Source organism: Mus musculus, chromosome 19 (genome assembly GCF_000001635.26).
Source record: "Mus musculus strain C57BL/6J chromosome 19, GRCm38.p6 C57BL/6J".
NCBI lineage: Eukaryota > Metazoa > Chordata > Mammalia > Rodentia > Muridae > Mus > Mus musculus.
The window spans coordinates 31,889,333-31,911,505 of NC_000085.6; the positions used below are offsets into that span (position 1 = coordinate 31,889,333).

The following is a 22,173-nucleotide window of genomic DNA, read 5'->3' on the forward strand; positions in this document are numbered from 1 at the left end:
AGTCTATTTTTATGTAGCTATATTCAGTGGCATACATATTTGAGATAAGAGTTTCATTGCTAAGAAAAATATAGTCCTAGAGACTATGGAGACATTGGCCCGAGACTGTTAAATGGCAGCGAGGCAGTGCTAGTGAAGAGCCGTGGCATTTTTGTATCATATTTTTCAAATGAATACTGTCCAGGGAGTTTGTCCTGGTTATTTTTTTATTGTAATTTGACAAAACCTTATAACCTTGGAAGAGGGAACCTCCTTTGAAGAATTGCTTCCATCAGATTGTCCTGTGGGCATGTATATTTATTGCTAATTGATATGAGGGGCCAGCCCACCATGGGCAGTACCATTCATAAGCAGGTAGACCTATGCTGTATAAAACAACAAGCTAAACAGGATTCAGTGAGCAAGCCAGGAAACTGCATTCTTCCACTGTTTCTGCTTGAGTTCCTGTCCTGAACTCCCTAAATGATGGGCTATACCCTGTAAGTTAAACAAAATCCTTTTCTTTCCTAAATTGCTTTTGGTCATGGTGTTTATCAGAGCAGCTTTGAAAATAAACTACGACAAGGCCTTTCTGGATTTACTTTCTTGCCCCTGTATCTCACAGCTGTCCTCCGTTATGACTTATTAGCAGAAATATTAAATCACATTGAATCCCATGTGCTAGAATCACAGAATACATCCGAAGTGTTTTCTCATTCATCTTCATTACAGCCACTTGTCCACAGCCTGTTTTGACTACGATTCACAAATGAAAAGCCTGACATTCAGAGTGAGCTGGAAATTTAATTCTTTCCTGCAATGCTGCCCTGACCCTCTTCCAACAACTTCTATTTTTATCTCTTTATCTGCACTGACAAACAGAACTGTGCCACGGACCTACCTAAGTTTCCATAGCAGAACCTGGCAATTGAAAGTGGAGGTGCTTGGGGATGCCTTGCCTTGCCTGCCTCCTCTGATGAGTGCTACGATCCAATGCCTAATGATACTCTGTGGCACAACAAGCCAGGAGCTTTTTTCCAAAGCTGTATCAGTATGTTGCTCTCCTAAGCCCCAGGGTAAATGGGGGATATCATTGCTGCACGTGAGACAGTTTCGAGATTGAGGAAGACAACGGTGAAAGGCAGAAAGAGAACAGAAAGGCTCTTCCCACGTTAGATTCTGCCTGATTCTTGGACCTTGGACAGCTCACCTCCCCCATTCCCAGACCTCTTTCCTTGCTTCTAAACTACTTCAGCATCCTGGCGCTCTTATCCTTATGGTGTTCCATCTAGATCTCCTTCGATGGATCTTCCTTATCTCTTGGCTTCTTGAGTTGGAGTTATCTGCAGGTCTGCCTTAGATACACACCCTCTCCCCAGTCCTTACATGAGCTCATCCAATCTCAAGACTAAACATCTGTCATAGGTCAGCTCCAAGTCAGTGTCTCAGCTGAAACTCTCCCTTGAAATTCAGACTTGGATTTCTGTCTACCTGTCACTCAGTTTATCTGTTTGGATAGCTAAAGGCACTGTGAAAATCAGCAACCCCATAACCCAACTTCTGCTTCTTCTTCCACAAATTTCCTCAACTCTATTCTTGCTTTGCCTTTTTGTTTTGTTTTGTTTTGTTTTGTTTTGGGTTGGGATGGGTTTTGTTTGAGAGTTCTGGTGTCTAAACCAAGGACGTCAAACATGTCACTCAAGTGCCATGGCAGGAGAAAACACACCCAATCCCTGAAGTGCCTTAGGCTGCAAATTGTGAGTTTCGTTTTAATGTGTTGATTGCAATGATTTGAGATTTAGATGTCGTAAAGAATTTCTCAGAACTTCACACTGTAGTCCAATGGAGCACAGAGGCCTTTCTGATGTCAAAATGTCTTTAATAACCTTTACTAAATATTAACCCAAACTCATGGCAGGTTTTGCAAACAGCGAATTCATCATGTAACTATGAACTGTTACCTTTTTGATGGAAATGATGAAGTCTAGCAAAAAACAAACTACAGCTTAGCCGACAGACTGTAGACTTTGCCATTGAAACTATTAAGGCACATAGAAATAACCTTATCAGATTCCCCAGTCCTTCCTGGTCCTCCAGGATAAGCTAGGCGAACAATGGGAGAACCTGAGAGCTTTCTGATTAAACAGTAACTTTAACGACATTTAATAAATTTAGCAACATTTACATAAAAGTAGCTTTAGGTAAAATGTAACTCTTGCAAAAGTTTCTTTATAAATCTTCAAAAATGGTTTTTATAGTTTTATTTACAAGATTAGTTCATAGCAATTTCTATAACTGTATGCACCAACAGATAAGGATTATAAATTGAATATGGGCATCAACTTATCTATGTTTTAGTATCCATAGGAACAGTATGTTCTCCAACTACAGAAGTAAAGCTACATGACCTAACCTGAATTGCTTCATAATGTCAAATCACCACTATCATGTAAAAGACACTAATTTCCTAATCAAATTAAAAGCAAGGCTATAGCTTCTGGATAGATGAGATGGTTCAGCACATGTTGCCAAGTCTAACTTCCTCAGTTCAATCCCCAGAACCCAAATGCTGGAAGAAGAGAACTAACTTCTACAAGTTATCTTTTGACCTCTGTGTGTGTTTCATGCATGTATACACACACACACACACACACACACACACACACACACTCATTCATTAAAGTACATAAAAATTAAAAAAGAAACTTTTCTGTGAACACTAAAATCTTGTGAGAAGTGTGTGTGTGTGTGTGCGCACGCATGTGTGTGCCCAAATGAATTTTAAAATCTTTTAACCAGTCTTGTTTGACTGTGGAATAAATAGACAAGTGTCTCTTGCAAAACACAGAATAGACAGACAAAGCTCAATCTCATAATTTTTACTTCCTACCATTTCTCTCTCTCCCTCTCCCTCTCCCTCTCCCTCTCCCTCTCCCTCTCCCTCTCCCTCTCCCTCTCCCTCTCCCTCTCCCTCTCCCTCTCCCTCTCCCTCTCCCTCTCCCTCTCCCTCCTCTCCTCTCCTCTCCTCTCCTCTCCTCTCCTCTCCTCTCTTCTTCTGCCTTCCCTCTTTCCGTATGTGTGTGTGTGTGTGTGTGTGTGTGTGTGTGTGTATGTGTATGTGCGCACACATGCACGTGTGTGACATGCACATGTATATGAATTGCAAGTGCACACCTGCAGGCCTGAGGAACACATCAGGCACCCTACTCCATCACTCTCTGCCTCACTTCTTTGAACCAAGGTCTTCTGCTGTATACCACCAGAGCCAGGTTGGTGGCAAACAAACTCCAGGGATGCCACTATGGGGCTAGGGTTACAAGTTTTGTAGGGGGTGCTGGAGATTCAAACTCAGGTCTTCTGGCTTGAGCACCAAGCACTGTTACCTGCTAAGCCATATCCTTTCACATCCCTTCCCTTTTTTTAATTGGCATGAACTCATCTGTTTGTATATTTAGTGATATCTTAAAGTAACTGAACTGGGAATGAGTGGACTATGTTCTAATTAGAGAATGGATATAATTCAGTTTTCATTTCAAAAGGTTGAACATCTAAAAATTATATATAATTATAAACACATGATTTTAAAAAAACAAACTGTTGTCCAGTCTTGTTTGAATGTAGCAGTTAGCAGCTATAACCTTAAGGATTCCTTTAAAGACCTTTCCTAAAGATGCCCTTCACTTGAAGGGCAATGTAGACTTGGCTATAGTAATTTACTTAATTTATCTTAAATTTGGTTTCAGTGAGCAACCCTAATTAACCTGATTTTTTGCTGATAATCACTCTCAATGGAATCAAATCACAAATCCGGGGATGGATTGAGCGGCACCCAGAAGGAAGCGGCACTCCGCGCACTGGTCCAGCGCACAGGATATAGCTTGGTCCAGGTAGGAACTTCTTGTGACATCTGCTGAGACTCACCACTAAATCCAGAGTCCTGGAAACATTAATATCCCTCGATGCAGAAAGCCAGCAGCCCTGGTATGACTCCTGTGTAAATGTCTTTCAGGGGAAAGATGGGAATAGCATATTTCATTCAGCTCTGAAGGTAATCTGGACTCTTCCTACCTGTATTATCCACTAGACCTTAATCTGTTGCTTGAAAGTATAACGGCTAACCACAGTCATGGAGACAATTACAGTTTCAAAAGGCCATTTTAGAATACAAAAGCATGGTTAGGATCCCCAGTTTTTAGTGAAGGTGACCTTAGCTAATACTTCAGGAGTCAGTGGAGAACAAACTTCAGGAATAATCACTTTGGTTTCAAGAGAGGTCCCTGCAGATAAAGACTTCAAGATGTGGCTTCCAAGAAGGTAACTTTTTTTTTTTCCTAGCTATTCTACTTTGTCTAGTCTATGGTATTTAACGACAACTTCTGCCCATGTTAGACCTTTGAAAGGCAAAAATACAAGGGCCATGAAAAAGACCTAATTATTAAGAATTATTTGTATATGACTATTGCCATTGGGATAATGCCTTTTAGAGAATATATGCTGCATTAATGAGCAGGCTAGTGTTAGAATCATCAAAACTATCTCATTAGAATACATTACACCCCCTTTTGTAATAAAACAATGTATTTGGACCCAACAACCATTAGTTTTCACCTACATACTTGTCCAATAAACTCAAATCTCCCTACTGTTCAGAATACAAATATTACATGTGAGTAGTGACAGAATATGCCATGTCTTGGTTTTATTAGCTCTCCTAGAGTTGGATTTTTGGAAATACCCTAGATTTACTTATACTGATGCTGTAAATCATAAATGCATATTATACATGATACAGTGCCTCAAGTATTTATATTTTTATCCCAATAAGGAGTGCTAGTCAGGACTTTTAAGTACTTCATGCATTTTTTTATTCTGTAGTGACTTTTTAAAGTTTCATTAAGTCAAGGGAGACACTGAGATATTTGTTTCACTAAAAGCTGTGTTATTTTAGAATTAGTGAACTGTAAATGTTTTTAATCTCTAAAATTAATAAATAGTTTAAATATTTGTGTATCTTTTCGCCACACTAAAATAATCACAGAAAATTCTAAAGAACTTAGTCTACAAAAGAAATATATTATATTTCATGTTATTTCTTTTTACACATGTCAACAGGCATAGTTGGCTGTAAAGGTGGTCTTTCTTTTTTAAAAGAGTTGGGTTTTTTTTCTTTCCTTTTTTAGCCAATTCTTTAAATTTTGTAAACATTTTAGTCAAATTCTTCTGTAAATATTGTAGAAAAAGAAAGTGACTTTATCAGTTTTTTTTGGTTTTTTTGTTTTTTGTTTTTTTTTTTTTGTTGTGTTTTGTTTTGTTTTGTTTTGTTTTGTTTTCTGGGGGTGGGGCTTTCCTCAAGCCTGAAACATTTATTCAGGGGAAGCAACAGTGAAAAGACATTTTAACCTTTTTAAAACCTAATGGTCAATTTTAAGCACATAAAGGAAGTCCACCTAGGATAGAAGTGTGTACAAACCTGTCGAGAACAGCAAAGAGTACCTTGCTATCACAGACCTAAGTCAAAGAAAGTAAGGAAATGATTAAATAAATAGCCAGAGCCTTCAACAAGCAAAACTCAAGAGGGAGATCCTACAGCGTAGAGTTTCAGTTTAACTTTATTCTCAGTGTGGACAGACCACGTGCAAGATAGAATTTAGGGCAGGGGAAGCCTAATGATATTTTAGGAGCATTCAAGTGAAAAAAAGGTTTCTTGTGAAAATGCTAAGATTTCAGTCAAGTATAATTTCGTAGCTTCAACTTTCCGGTTCTTGCCTAAACACATCAGGGTGGAAGAGAATTCCTCTTGTATTTCTCAGCTTACTCTTTGCTCTGTTAACTGCAAGTTCTCACTTGACCTTGAAGCAGCAGGATGGATAAAGCAAAAGAGAGCAGGGAGGAGGTGCTTGAATAATGGTGGCACAGGGGACTAAGAAACTGAAGCCACTGGGAGCCCCTGTAAGATCGCAGAGAGCCCCATAGCACTGCTCGGGGACCCTCACCTGGCCACACTTTCTTTGACCAGACATCTTTGCACTGAGCTCATTTAGACACTAGCCACCTCGTGAGAGGATGGAAGATAAGCCATGGGTCACTTTAGAGAGGTATGGAGGCATTCAAAAACTACCTTGTTGGACAAAAGTCGCTGCACTACTTAAGTAATATTTGTTAGAATGATTACTGGATCTGAAGTTCTCTAATAATATGGAGGTACAACATCCCAAAAACTAGGTGCTCTAGTATATATAATCTAAAGTAATTATATATATATATATATATGTATATATATATATATATATATATATACACATACACACACACACACACACACACACACACTTTATTGTGTTTTCAAATACATACAGAATTAAATGGCTTTGCATTGGCAAATGTGTCCTGCATTGGGCTCAAAATGTAGAATGTGACACAATCAGGAGGTCTGTAGTCTCACCTGCTCCTTATCGCACATAAGATCTTACACAAGTTTCCTAACTTCTGGGGACCTTAATTTCCCCTAACGTCAGTAAGGTCCATCCCCACACTGTTAGCCTTGATCTGTGATCTGTATCGTCTCAGCTTCTGGTGGACAGCTAACTGGACGGAGAGTAGACAAAACCTCCGGCTCAATGATTCAGGGATACCTCCCTACTCTTCCTGATGTTCACAGTTCCTATGCTGGAATAAAGGAATGACTAATACAAAATAGAAGAAAGTATCAGTTTTAAAAAAAATCTCTGAGCAAAAATGAAGATGTTAACTAACTTCTGATTGGAAGGATTTGTCTTTCTGTGTCTTTCCAGTGGTATCAAAATCCAAACCACAGAGGTGAAAGAGCTGGGCACTCTTATCACCAGCAGGGCAAACACAGCTATCAAAAATAGAATTTTACAAGTTACTTAATAACATAAGCTAGCCTTTAATGTGGCAACTGATGCAACAACGTGTGCTTGTACTTATGAGAATTAAAAGTGTAAATTGGAACCTCTTTTTTTTAATATAACTGGATATCCTTCTGTATTTTACCCAAGTTCTTTGGGAAAAGAGATTCAATGCAACATCCTTAAAACCAAAATATTTAAATACATATTGCTCCTAAATATTTGGAAATTGTGCCACGGTTTTAAAATGCAAATAGCCCTTGCCATTTGAGGTTATGCCATTTGAGGGTTTTATTTTTCTGCTTTTCCACTCCTAATTACATTCCCTAGCTTTCTGAAGACAGAAAATACTGTTTTGAGAGTCAAAGGGGAAAAGTCCCAGGACATGGAAAAGTGCCCACACCTCAACAGTCAGCTTTAAAAGCTGAATGCTTGAAATAACATGTTATGAAACTACATATGCATTATTTTAAAACTGGAAAATAAAATAGCCTCTCTAATTATGTAAGCGTTTTCATGCCTGATCCTTGTCTTTGTTTTCCAGTCTTTTTGCAGTGACAGAGTTATTTGAAGGGAAAGTATCATAAAATATAAAATACTACCATTATTGCTCAATTAGAAAAACTGGGCAATTTTCACAGAAGAAAATTCACTATCTCATCTGGGTGATGGGTACCTGGAGTTATTGGGCAAGCCTTGTGTTTAATGTTTGTTTCGTAGTGACAGAGTCCAACCCTCCTCTTGGAAGTTAGGACAACTTCCCTAGAATTACAAACCACAGACTGGGAAGGCAATGAGCAATCAGCCAAGTATAGCTATCACCTGTATCTAAACTCAGTGCTGGATGCAAACAGCATTATGTTTCCAAAGATAATAGTGAATGAAAAAGAAAAAGAAAAGAAAAATAGAAAGGAGGAGGACATGACCACTCCTAAATTATAAAGATTTTTATTGTCGATACAAGGGAGAAAGCAGGGAGAGGGAAGAGTGTAGGCTGAACATGGCCGGCAGATAAAACCAGACCATGAGAGGAGGGAGAGCAAGAGAGGAACCACTGACCTACGAAGAGAGGTGACGCCAAGAGACTAAGATGGCAAAAGGGTAAAAGGGCTGACATAGCCAAAATGGCTGGACTATATGGAGAAGAGCTGCTGGGGGCTGGGGGTAGGACAGCCCAGCCCAGTCCCTGGGCTGGAGAAATTTAGGCTGCGGGGGCATGCCAGCCATACTCTGTAACAGATAGGAACAGAGGGATGCTGGAAGCTGGCAGCCAGGTCTACTTTAATATGTTAAATAGATACTGGTTTAGCCATTTGTCCTGGGAAACAGATGCAACCTTCTTTATTTCCACCATTCATGCTAAGTCAAGCAAGCACTGAGACTTTACCCCTCCATGTATTGATGTATTGATAGATTCCACAAAGAGAGTTGTAGTTTCTTCCTTTGTGAAGAACATTCTCATTGGAAAACAAAATCAAGAAAGAAAGAAAGAAAGAAAGAAAGAAAGAAAGAAAGAAAGAAAGAAAGAAAGAAAAAAAAAGAAAGGAAGGAAGGAAGGAAGGAAGGAAGGAAGGAAGGAAGGAAGGAAGAGCGAGCAGCAACAATTAAAGTCAGGTCCTGAGCACCTTGGGTTTGATCTATAAGCCAGGTCACATGACAGAATGGCAGGTGACCTTCTTCAGGCACGATGCCACTGAAGCTGAGATTTAGGGACTGGAGCAAGCAAACCTTTCAAGGGTCTGAGAAGACACCAGCATCCCTGGCAGAGGAACCCTGTCTTAACCAAACTTTTGTCAAATGCATACCACCTTTGAGGAAGTAAAGAGATTGGTTTCAATGATTGCTACATTAACCAGGTATGAGTCTGGTTACTTTAACAATCTCCCATCTTTAGTTCTCATCTTTAAACTCTACATGTAGGCTGCCTGATTAAAGGGGTTTCAATGGAATTATATACTCTTAGTCTAATTTGCAAACAATACTAAACACACACAAATATATACCATAAAGTAAAAAGAATGAATGGCATTATGTCAACATAAATCTGATTTGGATACCAATCACGCTTCCCTTTGGAAAGGCAACCCACACTAAGATGACTAGCCTCCTTTTAGTTAAATGTATCAAACTGTCAAAGGGTCAGACAAAAAGCGAATCTGGAAAGAACACCAACAGAAGAGCAACAATTGAGATACAAGAGTGCTTAGCAGCCAAAGTTTAGAAGGAACAAACTGTTGGCCAAGAACACTGTATCCAAGTAAAAGCAGCATTTAGAAAGAGGTATCGGAAGTGTCTCAAACAAAAGCCCACAGAACTTATCACCACCAGACTTGTCTTAGAAAATATGTTACAGTGAAATCTTCAGGACAAAAAGAGTAACATGAAGATTGCTGAGCTATGCTGGTTCCGAATCCTCTAGAAGATTAATCATGCTACGTAAGTGTGCTAGCTTGATTGCTGTAATAAACACCATGACCAAAAGCAACTTGGAGAGGGAAGGCTTTATTTCATCTTCCAAGTGACAAGTCCATCCTTGAGAGAAGCCAAGGTAGAAATTCCTGCAGGGCAGGAACTTTAAGCTAAAGCCATGGAAGAACATTACCTACTGCTGGCTCTTTCTTTTTTATAGGACCAGCTCCCCTGGTTTAGGGATAGAGTCACCTACAGTGAACTGGGCCCTCTGGCACCAAGGAACAATCAGGAAAATGCCCCACAAACACATCCACATGCCGATCTACTAGAAGCAATTCCTCTGTTAATGTTCCCTCTTTCCAGCTGTGTCACAATGACACAGAAGATTGGGCATCACCATGAATTGCTTATATCTTTAGTGTAGTGAACAAGATAAGAAATTATTACAAAATATAACAACATGAACCCAGGTAGACCTCGGAGTAAGACTGTTTGCCAACATTTGCAAGGACCTGGATTCCACTTCCACCTCTGCAAGATGGTAGTAGTCCTACTGATAGTGATAATAGCAATAATATTAGCAAGGAAAGATGTGTTGCCAAAGGTGTAAATTGTAACATCAATTATTCTTTAAAAACAACATCCTAGTTATTGGTTAAAAATAATTTGTTGAAACTATAGAACTGTTTTTTAATGGGCCTCTTGCTAAACACTAAGCAAAACCTCATTACAGGGATCTGGAGAGATGGTGGCTCAGAGGTTAAGAGTAATGGGGTTTGATTTTTAGCACCCAAATAGCTAACAAGTATCTGTAATTTCAGTTTCAGAGAATCCAGTATCCACTTCTGACCTCTGGATACTAAGCACACACATATTACATAGGCAATCTGGTATCAAAAGACCCATACACATAGGGTATTTGAGGAGCACACATAAAATTAGTCCTATTTTAAAATCCTCATTATATCTACAATTTTAAACAGAAATGGAAATACACTACCAGAGAAAACTCAATTAACCAAGTGGAAGACAGTAAAAGAAGGAAGGAATAAACAATTTACAAAGCAACAAAATGGAAGTAGTTAGTCTTTAAAAATCAATAATTACCTTGGATATAAATGGACTGGATTTTTCAGTTAAAAAGACAGATTTGATACACACATATGCACACATGCACTGCTATGCTGCTTGCAGGAATTCATGTCACCTTCAGGGGCGTGTGAACTGAAAGTGAAGCAGTAGGAAGATATTTATGCACAGAGAACACAAAGAAGTTATAAGAAGTTGTGCAGACAACCGTTGCACATATGTGAAATAAAAAACTTTAAAGAAGACAAAGGTTATCAAATAAAGAATTCAATTTGTCAAAAGGCTTCAAATGGTGGGATAAAAGCAGTGGACAGCATGGGGACTGCAGGGGGAATGCAGGGGGAATTGCAGGGGGACTCAGGGGCAACTGCAAGGGGGACTGCAGGAGAAATGCAGGGTACACTGCAGGGGGTACTGCAGGGGGCACTGCAGGGGAACTGCAGAGGAGACAAGCTGCTATCACCAACACTGGTTCAGAAAGAGGCGGATAGCAAAATCAGAGCAGCTTTAACTTAGTCTTTTCCATCATTGCACATAAATCCTAAAGACACAGAGAAAACAGACTTCACGGTGAAGCACAGCTTCTGGTACTTTCTCTTCTGTTGCGAGCTCTCACCACCTCTTCCTTCCCAGGCTGTCCAAAACTTAGATCATGTATGTCAGTTCTAAGAACGCAGAGTGGGAAGAGTCAAATTCTTGGAGACATGAGCTTCTACACGCTTGTCCCTCCAGCCACTCACAGGCCAATTTTATTTTAAAGCTCAGAAGAACCTTGCTTCTTCTAGACAGAGATCTAGTAATCAAATGAAGGAACAATTCTGTGAGCCCCTTCATGAGTGGGTCCAACGTCATGTGTTTGGAAACTTCCTCATCCCAGGAAATACATGTGTTTCTGCAACTGTTTTCAAATAGTGATGAATTGATCCTCAAATACCCTAATAGGAACTTAGCACAAGAGATTCTAAACAGAAGAGTCAATATCATCACAAGCTAGCATTGTGGTGCCTTCCCTCAGACTAGAGGCAAAGAAGTGTTTTATTTCATCAATTTAAAAATTAGTGTCAACTTCATTATCAAAATGTGCAGAGGCAGACAGGGGCTTTAACATTGGACTCTGTTTTCAGGCAATCTCAAGAGTTTCCTAAGAGCTATCCACTTGTTGATTTTGGTTAGCAAATAGAAATATGTGAATCTTCATCTTTAGACTCTGAACCCTAGCCAGAGATAAAGACAAAACAGAACAAATAAACAACAACAACAAAACCCCACAACATTTCAAATACAGATCAATGGAGAAATTGATGACTTCAGCTTTGAATCTTTATAATGTTGACCTAAAAGGAGTGGGCAGGTTACTGAGGCAGTCTTACACGAAATGTTGTAACAGTATTAAGTAAAGTTAACCCCACTCAGAATTATTCCATTTTCAATTCATTCAGGCTTTCTGGTAAGGAAAGTTGAAGTCATATCTTAATCCTTCATCCCTGGTAATCATTCAAACAGAAAGAGCAGGACAAATGATTTGAGCTCTCAGAAGATAAAGGTTTCAACCAATAATGTGATCATGATTTCCTTGTTTTGTAAATGTCTTTAAAACTATCTTGATGTATACTATATCCATACACACACAAAAAAACCACACATAGATAGATAGATTGATAGGTAGGTAGATAGATAGATAGATAGATACATAGATACATAGATACATAGATACATAGATAGATAGATAGATAGATAGATAGATAGATAGATAGATAGATAAAAGTCATTATATAGCTATGTATATGAACTGGAAATTTGCTGATTTTTCAAACTGTAAGAATAGTACTTGTAAGGCTTCCATTGATTAGCACACATTCATCCTGTAAACATTTTTACCTATTCCAATACAGTATCAAAACTCCTTCTGAAAAACATCCTGACACTCCCAGAAGACTACTACAATTACCTAGTAAAGGCTACTTTTTAATAGAGTAAAAGCAAGAAAGATGAGCACTGTCTTGCTAAGTCCCTCAGCTTTCAAAGAATCATCTTTCACAAAAGTATGATAAAAAGAATAAAAGATACCAACTAAAGCCAGCTGCATTAGAGGAGACAGCCCTTGGCATGTGTAGAAATAGGGACAGACAGAAGAGCAATTATCCAAATCCAGTCTTCCTTACCATGTCCATGTACACACGAGCAGTCTATGCCATTTAGCTAGATCTTTAGTTGCTACTCTATTAGTTAGTTTTAGAAGTTATACCTAGCCGGGTGTGGTGGCGCACACCTTTAATCCCAGCACTCGAGAGGCAGAGGCAAGCGGATTTCTGAGTTTGAGGTCAGCCTAGTCTACAAATTGAGTTCCAGGACAGCCAGGGCTATACAGAGAAACCCTGTCTCGAAAAACACCCCCCCAATAAAAAAAGAAGTTATACCTAACTTGAATCTTTTAAATTTTTTCTATTCATAACCCCCTTTTTGCCTAGTAAGTTTTTGTGCATCCATATATATATATATATCCATATATATATATATGGGTATATAAAATAGGCATACGAATCAAACATTGACTAATAATAAGTCAAAGTAAATTTATCTTTAAAAAATTTCCTTTGATATATACGTGGCTTTATCACTGACCAAAATTGAAAGCAAACTTAATACTCTGAGCTGGTGCCCTTGCTTCGCATGGAGAATTAAATCTTGGCTACACATTTGGTAGTGAAAGGTACAGACCATCACTAATGGTTTTCAGAACTGATTGATGTTTTGATCTTGTAATCCTCAATGCTGAGAACAACTCATCATATACACACGTGATACAGATTAGTAGAGGCTGGGACATTTCAGAAAGTGTTGGAAACTATGTCCCAAAAGCAAGCCAAAATTCATCTAATGATTATTTTATGAAACTCAAGTCAGTAATTCAAACAAATTTTTTTTTAAAAATCAAACATCCTAACGTAATAAAACCCAAAGGTATACTAATTTAATGGTTACGTAATGAGAGGTAAGGGTAAGAAAATAGTCAATTCGCATAACTAAATCATTATGCTCTGTCAAACCAAATTTTTTTTAATTTCATTTTATTTTTAATTCATTTTTTACACTCCATATTCCATTCCCCGCCCCTCCCCATCCACCCTCCGACTGTTCCACATCCCACACCTCCTCCCCACCCCACCCCATCTCCACGTGGATGCCCCCCCCCACCCCACCTGACCTCTAAACTCCCTGGGGCCTCCAGTCTCTTGACAAACCAGAATTTTTTTTTTAATGTAAGTAAAACCTACTATGATTTGTGACATAGGATAGTTTTGAATTCGAGCCCTAGTGTATTAGATAGCACTCACTAGCACTGAGTGGCCCAATAGGCAATGCCATGTGTGCATGCCTGCATGTTGTATGTTACAACCAAGGCTGCAGCAAAGTTTCAGGATGCAGTATAGGTGAGCGCCCCCAGAAACATCTAGGATTCATCACACATTTACTTTTGGATACCTTTTTTTTTTGCTTGTTGAGTGTTAAGAAACTGACTGATACCAAAATGTTCCGGACTCGATGTTTATTGACACAACCCCCCACAACTCAGCTTGGAGTTTAACAAGCTGGGGCTACTAGCTAAAGGGCACACTGTAAAAGCCCGAAACACATGGATGTATTGGCCAAGTTCTTCACCATTCATATCTAAAGTTCCAGAGGCACCTAGATGTTGGAACGATGCATGTCCAAAACCATGAGTGCGCGTGGGCAGAGCACAGCGATCTCAGAACTCAGCAGTGAAACACATGATTCGCTGCCCATGATTATGCAAACTGCTTTACAAAATGCGAGCAGGTCTCTGAAGCTAGTTGGCACTTTCGATCTTCTCTTTTATGGAGAAACAAATATGCATGCTCAGAATATGCTTTCTGACTTCTGATTTTATCTATGCTTGAATTTAGTATCCTTGTGGATGGTGAACAATGTTATAAGGTATGGGTTGTTTTTTAAAGAAAGTTGCTTTTGAAGGCTTCAGACATTGAGATACTGATTCCCTGAGAAGTTTGCAGCACGTGCTCCTCAGAGATAAAGAAGTATCAAGAGATGTTGTTAAAATAGTCCATTTGTTTTTTTAAACTGTCTTCTTCTGTATGATACTACTAATAACTTAAAATGAAGGAGGGACTATGTACCAAAGCAATTGATCTTCAAAAGTCTTTAGGCAAATGATATTTTATGTAACTATATCTTATACCTTGCATAGATTATAAAAAATAACTAATAAGGATAGTAGATAGATAGATAGATAGATAGATAGATAGATAGATAGATAGACAGACAGACAGATGAGAGATAGATGAGAGGTGGGTAGATTGATAGATGATAGGTAGATAGATAGATAGATAGATAGATAGATAGATAGATAGATAGATAGATAGATGATAGAAAGAGACATAGAACATAGTGAGTCAATTTAGTGTTGCTCGTATATACAGGTATTTGTATTTCAAAAGGACCCACCCAGATGGACCTGGAGAGCATCATCCTGAGTGAGGTAACACAATCACAAAGGAACTCACACAATATGTACTCACTGATAAGTGGATACTAGCCCAAAACCTAGGATACCCACGATATAAGATACAATTTCCTAAACACATGAAACTCAAGAAAAATGAAGACTGAAGTGTGGACACTATGCCCCTCCTTAGAAGTGGGAACAAAACACCCATGGAAGGAGTTACAGAAACAAAGTTTGGAGCTGAGATGAAAGGATGGACCATGTAGAGACTGCCATATCCAGGGATCCACCCCATAATCAGCATCCAAACGCTGACACCATTGCATACACTAGCAAGATTTTATCCAAAGGACCCAGATGTAGCTGTCTCTTGTGAGACTATGCCGGGGCCTAGCAAACACAGAAGTGGATGCTCACAGTCAGCTAATGGATGGATCACAGGGCTCCCAATGGAGGAGCTAGAGAAAGTACCCAAGGAGCTAAAGGGATCTTCAACCCTATAGGTGGAACAACATTATGAACTAACCAGTACCCCTGAGCTCTTGACTCTAGCTGCATATGTATCAAAAGATGGCCTAGTCGGCCATCACTGGAAAGAGAGGCCCATTGGACACGCAGACTTTGTGTGCCCCGGTACAGGGGAACGCCAGGGCCAAAGGGGGGGAGTGGGTGGGTAGGGGAGTGGGGGTGGGTGGGTAAGGGGGACTTTTGGTATAACATTGGAAATGTAAATGAGCTAAATACCTAATAAAAAATGGAAAAAAAAAAAAAAGGACCCACCCAAAACTGCTGCTGGAAGTTTAAATTTTGAAAACCAGGCTAAGGGGAAACTCTTCTGTATGAAACTCAAAGGCATGTCACAGATTTATAATTATGAGAAAATTAACCCACCATCCTCAAGTGCACAACACTGAAGTGTGTATTAAAATTTTGTGCCAGAGCTCAATTTTATCACTAATAAAACCATGGCTGTCCTAGTTGCGAAGGAAGCTAGAAAAGCAAATGGCTGACATGTTTAAAAACCTCAGGAAGGTATTTTTCCCAAATATACATAAAGTTCCAATGCATGGTGGACAACGTAAACTTTTAGCATTAATTCTAAGACTTACTGCCCAGCATGACCTATTAAACAAAGTTATCTGGTTGTATGCAGGGTCAAGAAGATGGTAGCCATAATTTCATCAAGAAAAACTTGAAACATCTGAGGAGGAGGAAATTCCAAACACTCTTGACATAAACTGAGTTACTAGGCAGCCTCAGCATGCGATAAATAAAAAAAGGAACAGGGCTTGTAGCTAGAATCGAGTCATTTATTTTTAATTAGACAGTTAAAAGTTTTCTACCTATGTATGTGGGTGAAGAAACGAAAACGATTTTACAGACCTGATTAGAAAGAAAGGTAAAAGTTCCCAGCATTGAATAAACATCCTCTCACTTTTAAGAAGATTCTAAGAAAAAATCTCTAGTCTATTTCCCTAAACTATTAATATGTTTGGGTTGCTGAGGAGAATAAGGCCCAGAGGACATGAGCCAGAGGGGAAAAGCACGGTTCTAGTCTGCCTTTCCCTATTTTAAACTCCTCAACTACAAAAATAGGGCCTGAAATATCAGCCCACTGTCCTCTCAGAGTAATGGACAGCTATTCTGACCCCGTGACTAATGCCCCAGGCCTGCTTCAAATTGCTCTGAACTTCTCCCGCTGGTGCATTCCAAGCCTGATGGGTGGTTCCCAGGGCAAATGCTCCCCATTGCATGAACTTCAGGGCATCTCTAAACCGGTCGGACTCTGCAATCCCCAAGACTATTATTGGGCATTTTCTTCATGTGTTTATAGAAACCACAAAAACACAATTAATAAGCTTCTGAACCACATGAACAAGTGGGGCTCTCAAACCGTGCCGAACACATCCATATTTTTAGTACTACAGCACTCAAGACAATAGAAATGAGATTTCAAAAGGGCAAACTGCTTACTGCTTACTTATTTTCAAGCCAAAGGAATCTTGTGAAATCAAAGACTCCAGATGCCACTTTGCCATTAGGGAATATGAATTCGATTTCCCGTTCTGAGGGGTAAAAATACTGGCCAAATTGATGCTTGTATTCTAATAATTAGCTGGGTATTATAAATATCTGAAATGCACGAGAAACAATACAGCGTAGACAGCTATCACCTCACCCACATAGTGATATTTGGCCCAGGGAGGGAATGGTGAACAGCGTCAATAATTTGCCCCTCTGTGTACAGTCAGAGTAAGATATGTTCTCCCCAGAATTTTGTGTAATTGAATGACTGGAAATTAGAAAGTGTTGAGTGAAGCAGGACACTTTCTGCTTAGTGACAGGACATTTTCAAATGCTGAGTTTAATGTCTATGTTGGTTGAAAGTCCCTAGACTTTCCAACCTTAAGGTCATAATATGTAATGATTATGTAATATATAATTACATATTTTGATACATACTTTACATATATTATGTAATTATGTAATATAGCTAAGAATTAAGCTGATAAACTCAGGCTGACTTCCTATGTTCAAACTCTGCCTTCTCTATATAACTGCCTTATGACCTCAGCAAATTCCTCTCTGACCTTTTATCTTCTATAAAATGTCACTATTATGGCTCCTGGATCAACTACTGCTCTAGGGCCAGGATACTATGCATGCAGGAGCTGATGTCTGGGTATTAGCTGGAAAACCAAAAAATAAAACTTTGGCAATCTTCACAAATGTCAAATTGATATGTTTAGAGAACTCTTGGATGGGCTATAGATGCCACATTCTTGGCAGGGGTATACTTTTTGTTGTTGTTTTACTAAAAACATAAAAAATCATCATTTCTCTGGTTTTTTAGTGATATCAAGATTTGGCTACTATGGTAAGACTATAGGGTAAGGAATTACAAGTACTCTATAGGTGAAGCTTTGAAGATTTTAGTAAGATGAAGCCTGCCCAATCGCTTGAAGCAGAAATGTAACCCAGGCATCCTTTTGTCTTATCAGTTAAAGCAACATCAAATACAATACCAAGAATACAAAGGTGAACCTGATTTCAGACACCTTTTGAAATACTGCAATCCAGAGAACATTAGGGCAGACTCTGAACAAATAATGTCTAAAGTTAGCATACACTGAGAGTAAAAGTGGTATTACAAGCTGATTCACTTTTATTCTAAACAATAAACAGTCACCCCACAAAACAATATCTTTAAACTAAAACATACGTCTTAAGAGTGTACATAGAAAACATTTGGAAAGGCAGACTGAAGTTTCTACCAGTAATTACTGTTGAGGACGGGTAGGGTGATACATTGGGGTGTTTTTCTTTCTATTTTGTATATTATATTTGTTATTCAACACCATGCATCCTGGCACAAAACTGCCTAATGGATTGATGGTGAGTTTTGTGGTGAATGCCAACATTTAGCCCCTTTAATAGTCATGATAAAACGTGATGGTCTAGTGTTCTGACTGTGCTGATGTGCAATGTGGCTTATCTTCCCCCAGCAAATGAACTGCAGCATCAAGTAGCACTGGATTGTGCCCAAACTTTGGTCTTTAAACCCCTAGGAAAACAGATCATTGGAGGAAAAAGCCAGTATCATTCTTCTCCCAAAAGACCCTCTATTAGGTCAAGAGAGAAAAATAGAAGTCAGCTCTATTTGGACTGAGAAAGTTGTGGTTCCTCACATAAAGCGACAACATTAGGAAACATATCCTACTATCCTTCAGAAACATACTTAAATCCCTCAGCAGCTATCCCCAAAATTAGCCAGTTCACATCTCCCAGTGTTGATCTTCATGTTTTTATATTTAGAGGGTCTCTCCATTGCCTGGCTTGCCCTAGGAAAGAAGGGAAAAGAGGAATTAGTAACAGCTGAGCATTGGCCAAGAGCCAAGCCTTGCCTATTTGATGTAGGTTACCCTCTTGACAAAGGCCACTGCTGCCACTACTTTGCACATGAGGAAACTAAGGTGCTGAGAGACTGTCATTTACCTAAAGTCCCTAAGCTAGTGAATAATGAATGAAGTCAAAACTATCCAGTCTGACAGTGCTTGCTTCTACACACAATTCTAATGTTAAATCAGAGCCCAGATGTCAATTGTAATTGACCACTTGATAATCTGCCTTTGAGACATTCATACAACAATAGGACAAACTATCTCCTTAATTGTTAAGCAGCTAGGACTCAGTTAAGGGTTCTACCACAGTAAAATGAAATGACAAAGTGTATAAATTTCTTAAAAGACAAAATACAGCGCCACAGACTTTGACTCTCCAGAGCTATGGTGGGTTCTGAGTCACTCCTCAGTATTAGGGCGCATACTCCCACGTTGTAATTAATAAGGAATCATGGAAATATATCTTTGAATAACTACTATTCTTCAGTACTTTACGTGTCAGCCGTGCTTACCTTGGGCAAGCTTTTGAAGCAGAAAAGTGCTGCATTGAGGCATAAGCAAATCTTTTTATATCCTAGATAATCAATTATTGTTACTTGACAATCTCAAATATTTCCCAAAATAGTCCTTAGCTAAAATGATTTTTACAAATGAGGAAAATGAACTAAAGATTTTGTTGTTTTCTTTTCTCCCTCATACACCATTCCTCCCTGAACACACAGGAAAATGGACAAAGGAAGTATGGTGGCCCTCCACCAGGCTGGGATTCTACACCCCCAGAAAGGGGCTGCGAGATTTTCATTGGGAAACTTCCCCGGGACCTCTTTGAGGATGAACTCATACCATTGTGTGAAAAAGTGAGGCTAAATTTAATTTCTTTTTTCAGGAGAAAAATATCATTCTCTTTAGTTTGCTCTGACTGGTTTTCGCCTTTCTTTATATCTCTGTGTATGATGCATGTGTATTGTGTGTGTGTGTGTGTGTGTGTGTGTGTGTGTGTGTGTGTGTGTGTGTTTATGCTCATGTGTGTGAGTGTGGATGCAAACCTCATGCACATGTGCAGAGGCCAGAGGACAGCACCCAGTATCTGCCATCACTTTCTCTTATGTTTGAGTCGGGGGTTTCTTATCGTTCACTGCTGTACATGCAAGGCTAGCTGACTTCCAGATTTCTCCCGTCTCGGCATCCTGGCTCTCTGTAGAAGCCCTGGGATTGCAGATGTGTGCTACTGCAACTGGCTTTACATACATCCTCCTGTTTGTAAGGCAAGCACTTTGCCCAGTGTGCCATCTCTCCAGTGCCCAGTTTGATGGTTCTCTCCTAAGTCCACACATCAAGTATGGACAGTGTTAAAATCTTCCCTGACATCAATGACTGTCCCCTTATATTAGCACCTCTTTGCCCAGCTCTTTGTCCTGTTGAGCTGATGAATTGAATAACCACCGCTGACAACTTTCAAATTCATATCTCTTCCTCCAATCTCAGGGCTGGCAGCTGAACCACTGCAAATTCAATGTATCTAACAATACAAAGCAGAGTAGCATTCTGCCAACAACAAGATATTGCTCCAATTTGACATCTTACCACGACTTTATAAAGAACAGTATTTCATATAAAAATTAATGTATGCTTGTCATGGCTTAAATATGTATCTGTATACAGACATAAAAGTTTCTTCTGCAAGTAGAATTGATTATCTTATTAATGCAATGAACAGATTAAAAACATGTTACTCAATGTCCTTAAGAGCAAGGTTACTCAATGTCCTTAAATGATTACTAAGGAATATATTTCCCTACTTCCAATACTTTACCAGGTGCATATTTTCAGCCCAAACACTTAATATGAGGATTTGGCTCTTCCCCTACATGATTAAAAAAAAAAAAATCAATTGTCAGCATGTGTAGTCTCAGAACCGGAACCCCTGGTTTTATACACAGAATCCTAGCTGTCATACTAAAACTCCGGAAAAACAGGTAAAAACTGTGCTCATCTTACAGGAAGAAGAAACGAATCCTTCTCAATGAGTCCTTTGGAGTTCAGTAGAGAAAGGCTACACAGAAAGCAGCCAAGCACTGAAGTATTGTGCAGGCTTAATGGCATCTCTTCCCATATGCCTATTGTTTACATTTGGACCACCCTGCTTACAAAAGCTAGGGGCAATAAACTGCTTAGCCTGTATTACTCAGGATAGTTGGGAGTATAGAGGAAGAGTAAGGGCAAGCAGGGTAGATGGAGAACAAGTATCCTTTCCTCTGTGGTTCCAATCCTCTACCAGCTGCTAGCACTCCTAGAGTAAGGGCAAGCAGGATAGCTGGAGAACGAGTCCCCTTTTCTATGAGGTTCTGATCCTCTATCAGTTGTATTGAGGCTAGCATTCCTTTTCATCCTAGAAACTGCTCAAATAAGAGTGCTCCCCAGGCCACCTATGAAATACACTGTATGCATTCTGACATCATCGCAGTGGGGAAAGTACAGCCAGGAAGTTAGGTTAGCAAGGTCCCAAAACGAGTACCCTCGTTTCCTGTTATAAATGTCAGTGACAGAGCATAGCCAAGTAAAGGTCGAAGCATGGAGACGTTAGAGAACAACTCAGAAGGCATGGGCAAATCTACCAGGAAACTGTGCTTCCGGTGACAAATGCATTTTTGGGTCCCCAAGACATTACATAAATTTCCAGATACTTGTATGACAAAGGTCATTTGCTCTGCCAAAAGTACATTCTGTTAGCTGAGGCTGAAATGCCATTTGTCTATATTTTCTTTATTTAACTCGGCTTTTCCCATGAGTTAGATAATTAATCTAAAGCCAGCATAAAAGTATGCAAACCATTCCCCATGGATACAAATGCCAAACATGGCAGGAGGCAGTTTGGCAAGTATGGAGTGTGTTTCTGTGTGTGTGTGTTTCGGTGTGTGTTTCTGTGTATGTGTGTGTGTGTGTGTGTGTGTGTGTGTGTGTGTGTGGTGCATGTGTTTACGCACATTTGGGAGAATAAATATGTAAATAAGAATGTTCTGTTTCTATTCATTACAGATTGGTAAAATTTATGAAATGAGATTGATGATGGATTTTAATGGTAACAACAGAGGCTATGCATTTGTAACATTCTCAAATAAGCAGGAAGCCAAGAATGCAATCAAGCAACTTAATAATTATGAAATTCGGTAAGTTCCTGATCTGCTTGACACAAGCTGATCCTAAAGCTTCACCTGCACCTGCTTCATATCAAGATAGCATACATGTGTAAGCTAGCTAAACTAGGAATAAAATGCTACATCTTTCTTCGTTAAAAACGGTCTGGTTAAACATTTATTTAATCTCATTACTGAATGAGCCATAAAACCCACAGAGACAAAATTTATTAATTAACTAATTTCATTAATACGTTCTGAATACTCTTCCAGATATTAGAAATATATCAAGATATCCTCTG

The 22,173-nt window shown here is 39.2% G+C and overlaps 1 protein-coding gene across 3 annotated transcripts in view; it reads left to right on the forward strand.

The window, feature by feature from the left end:
• A1cf (APOBEC1 complementation factor) overlaps positions 1–22,173 on the forward strand; it is an 83,610-nt gene that overhangs the window by 20,577 nt on the left and 40,860 nt on the right. For 2 of the 3 annotated variants that reach the window (NM_001081074.2, NM_001365078.1), the window contains exons 2-4: positions 3,723–3,866; positions 19,460–19,594; positions 21,774–21,904. In NM_001081074.2, coding sequence (NP_001074543.1) covers positions 3,768–3,866; positions 19,460–19,594; positions 21,774–21,904 — 365 coding nt within the window. In that variant the 5' untranslated portion in view covers positions 3,723–3,767. The remainder of the gene's footprint in view (positions 1–3,722; positions 3,867–19,459; positions 19,595–21,773; positions 21,905–22,173) is intronic. The other variant, XM_017318290.2, reaches the window with a different exon arrangement.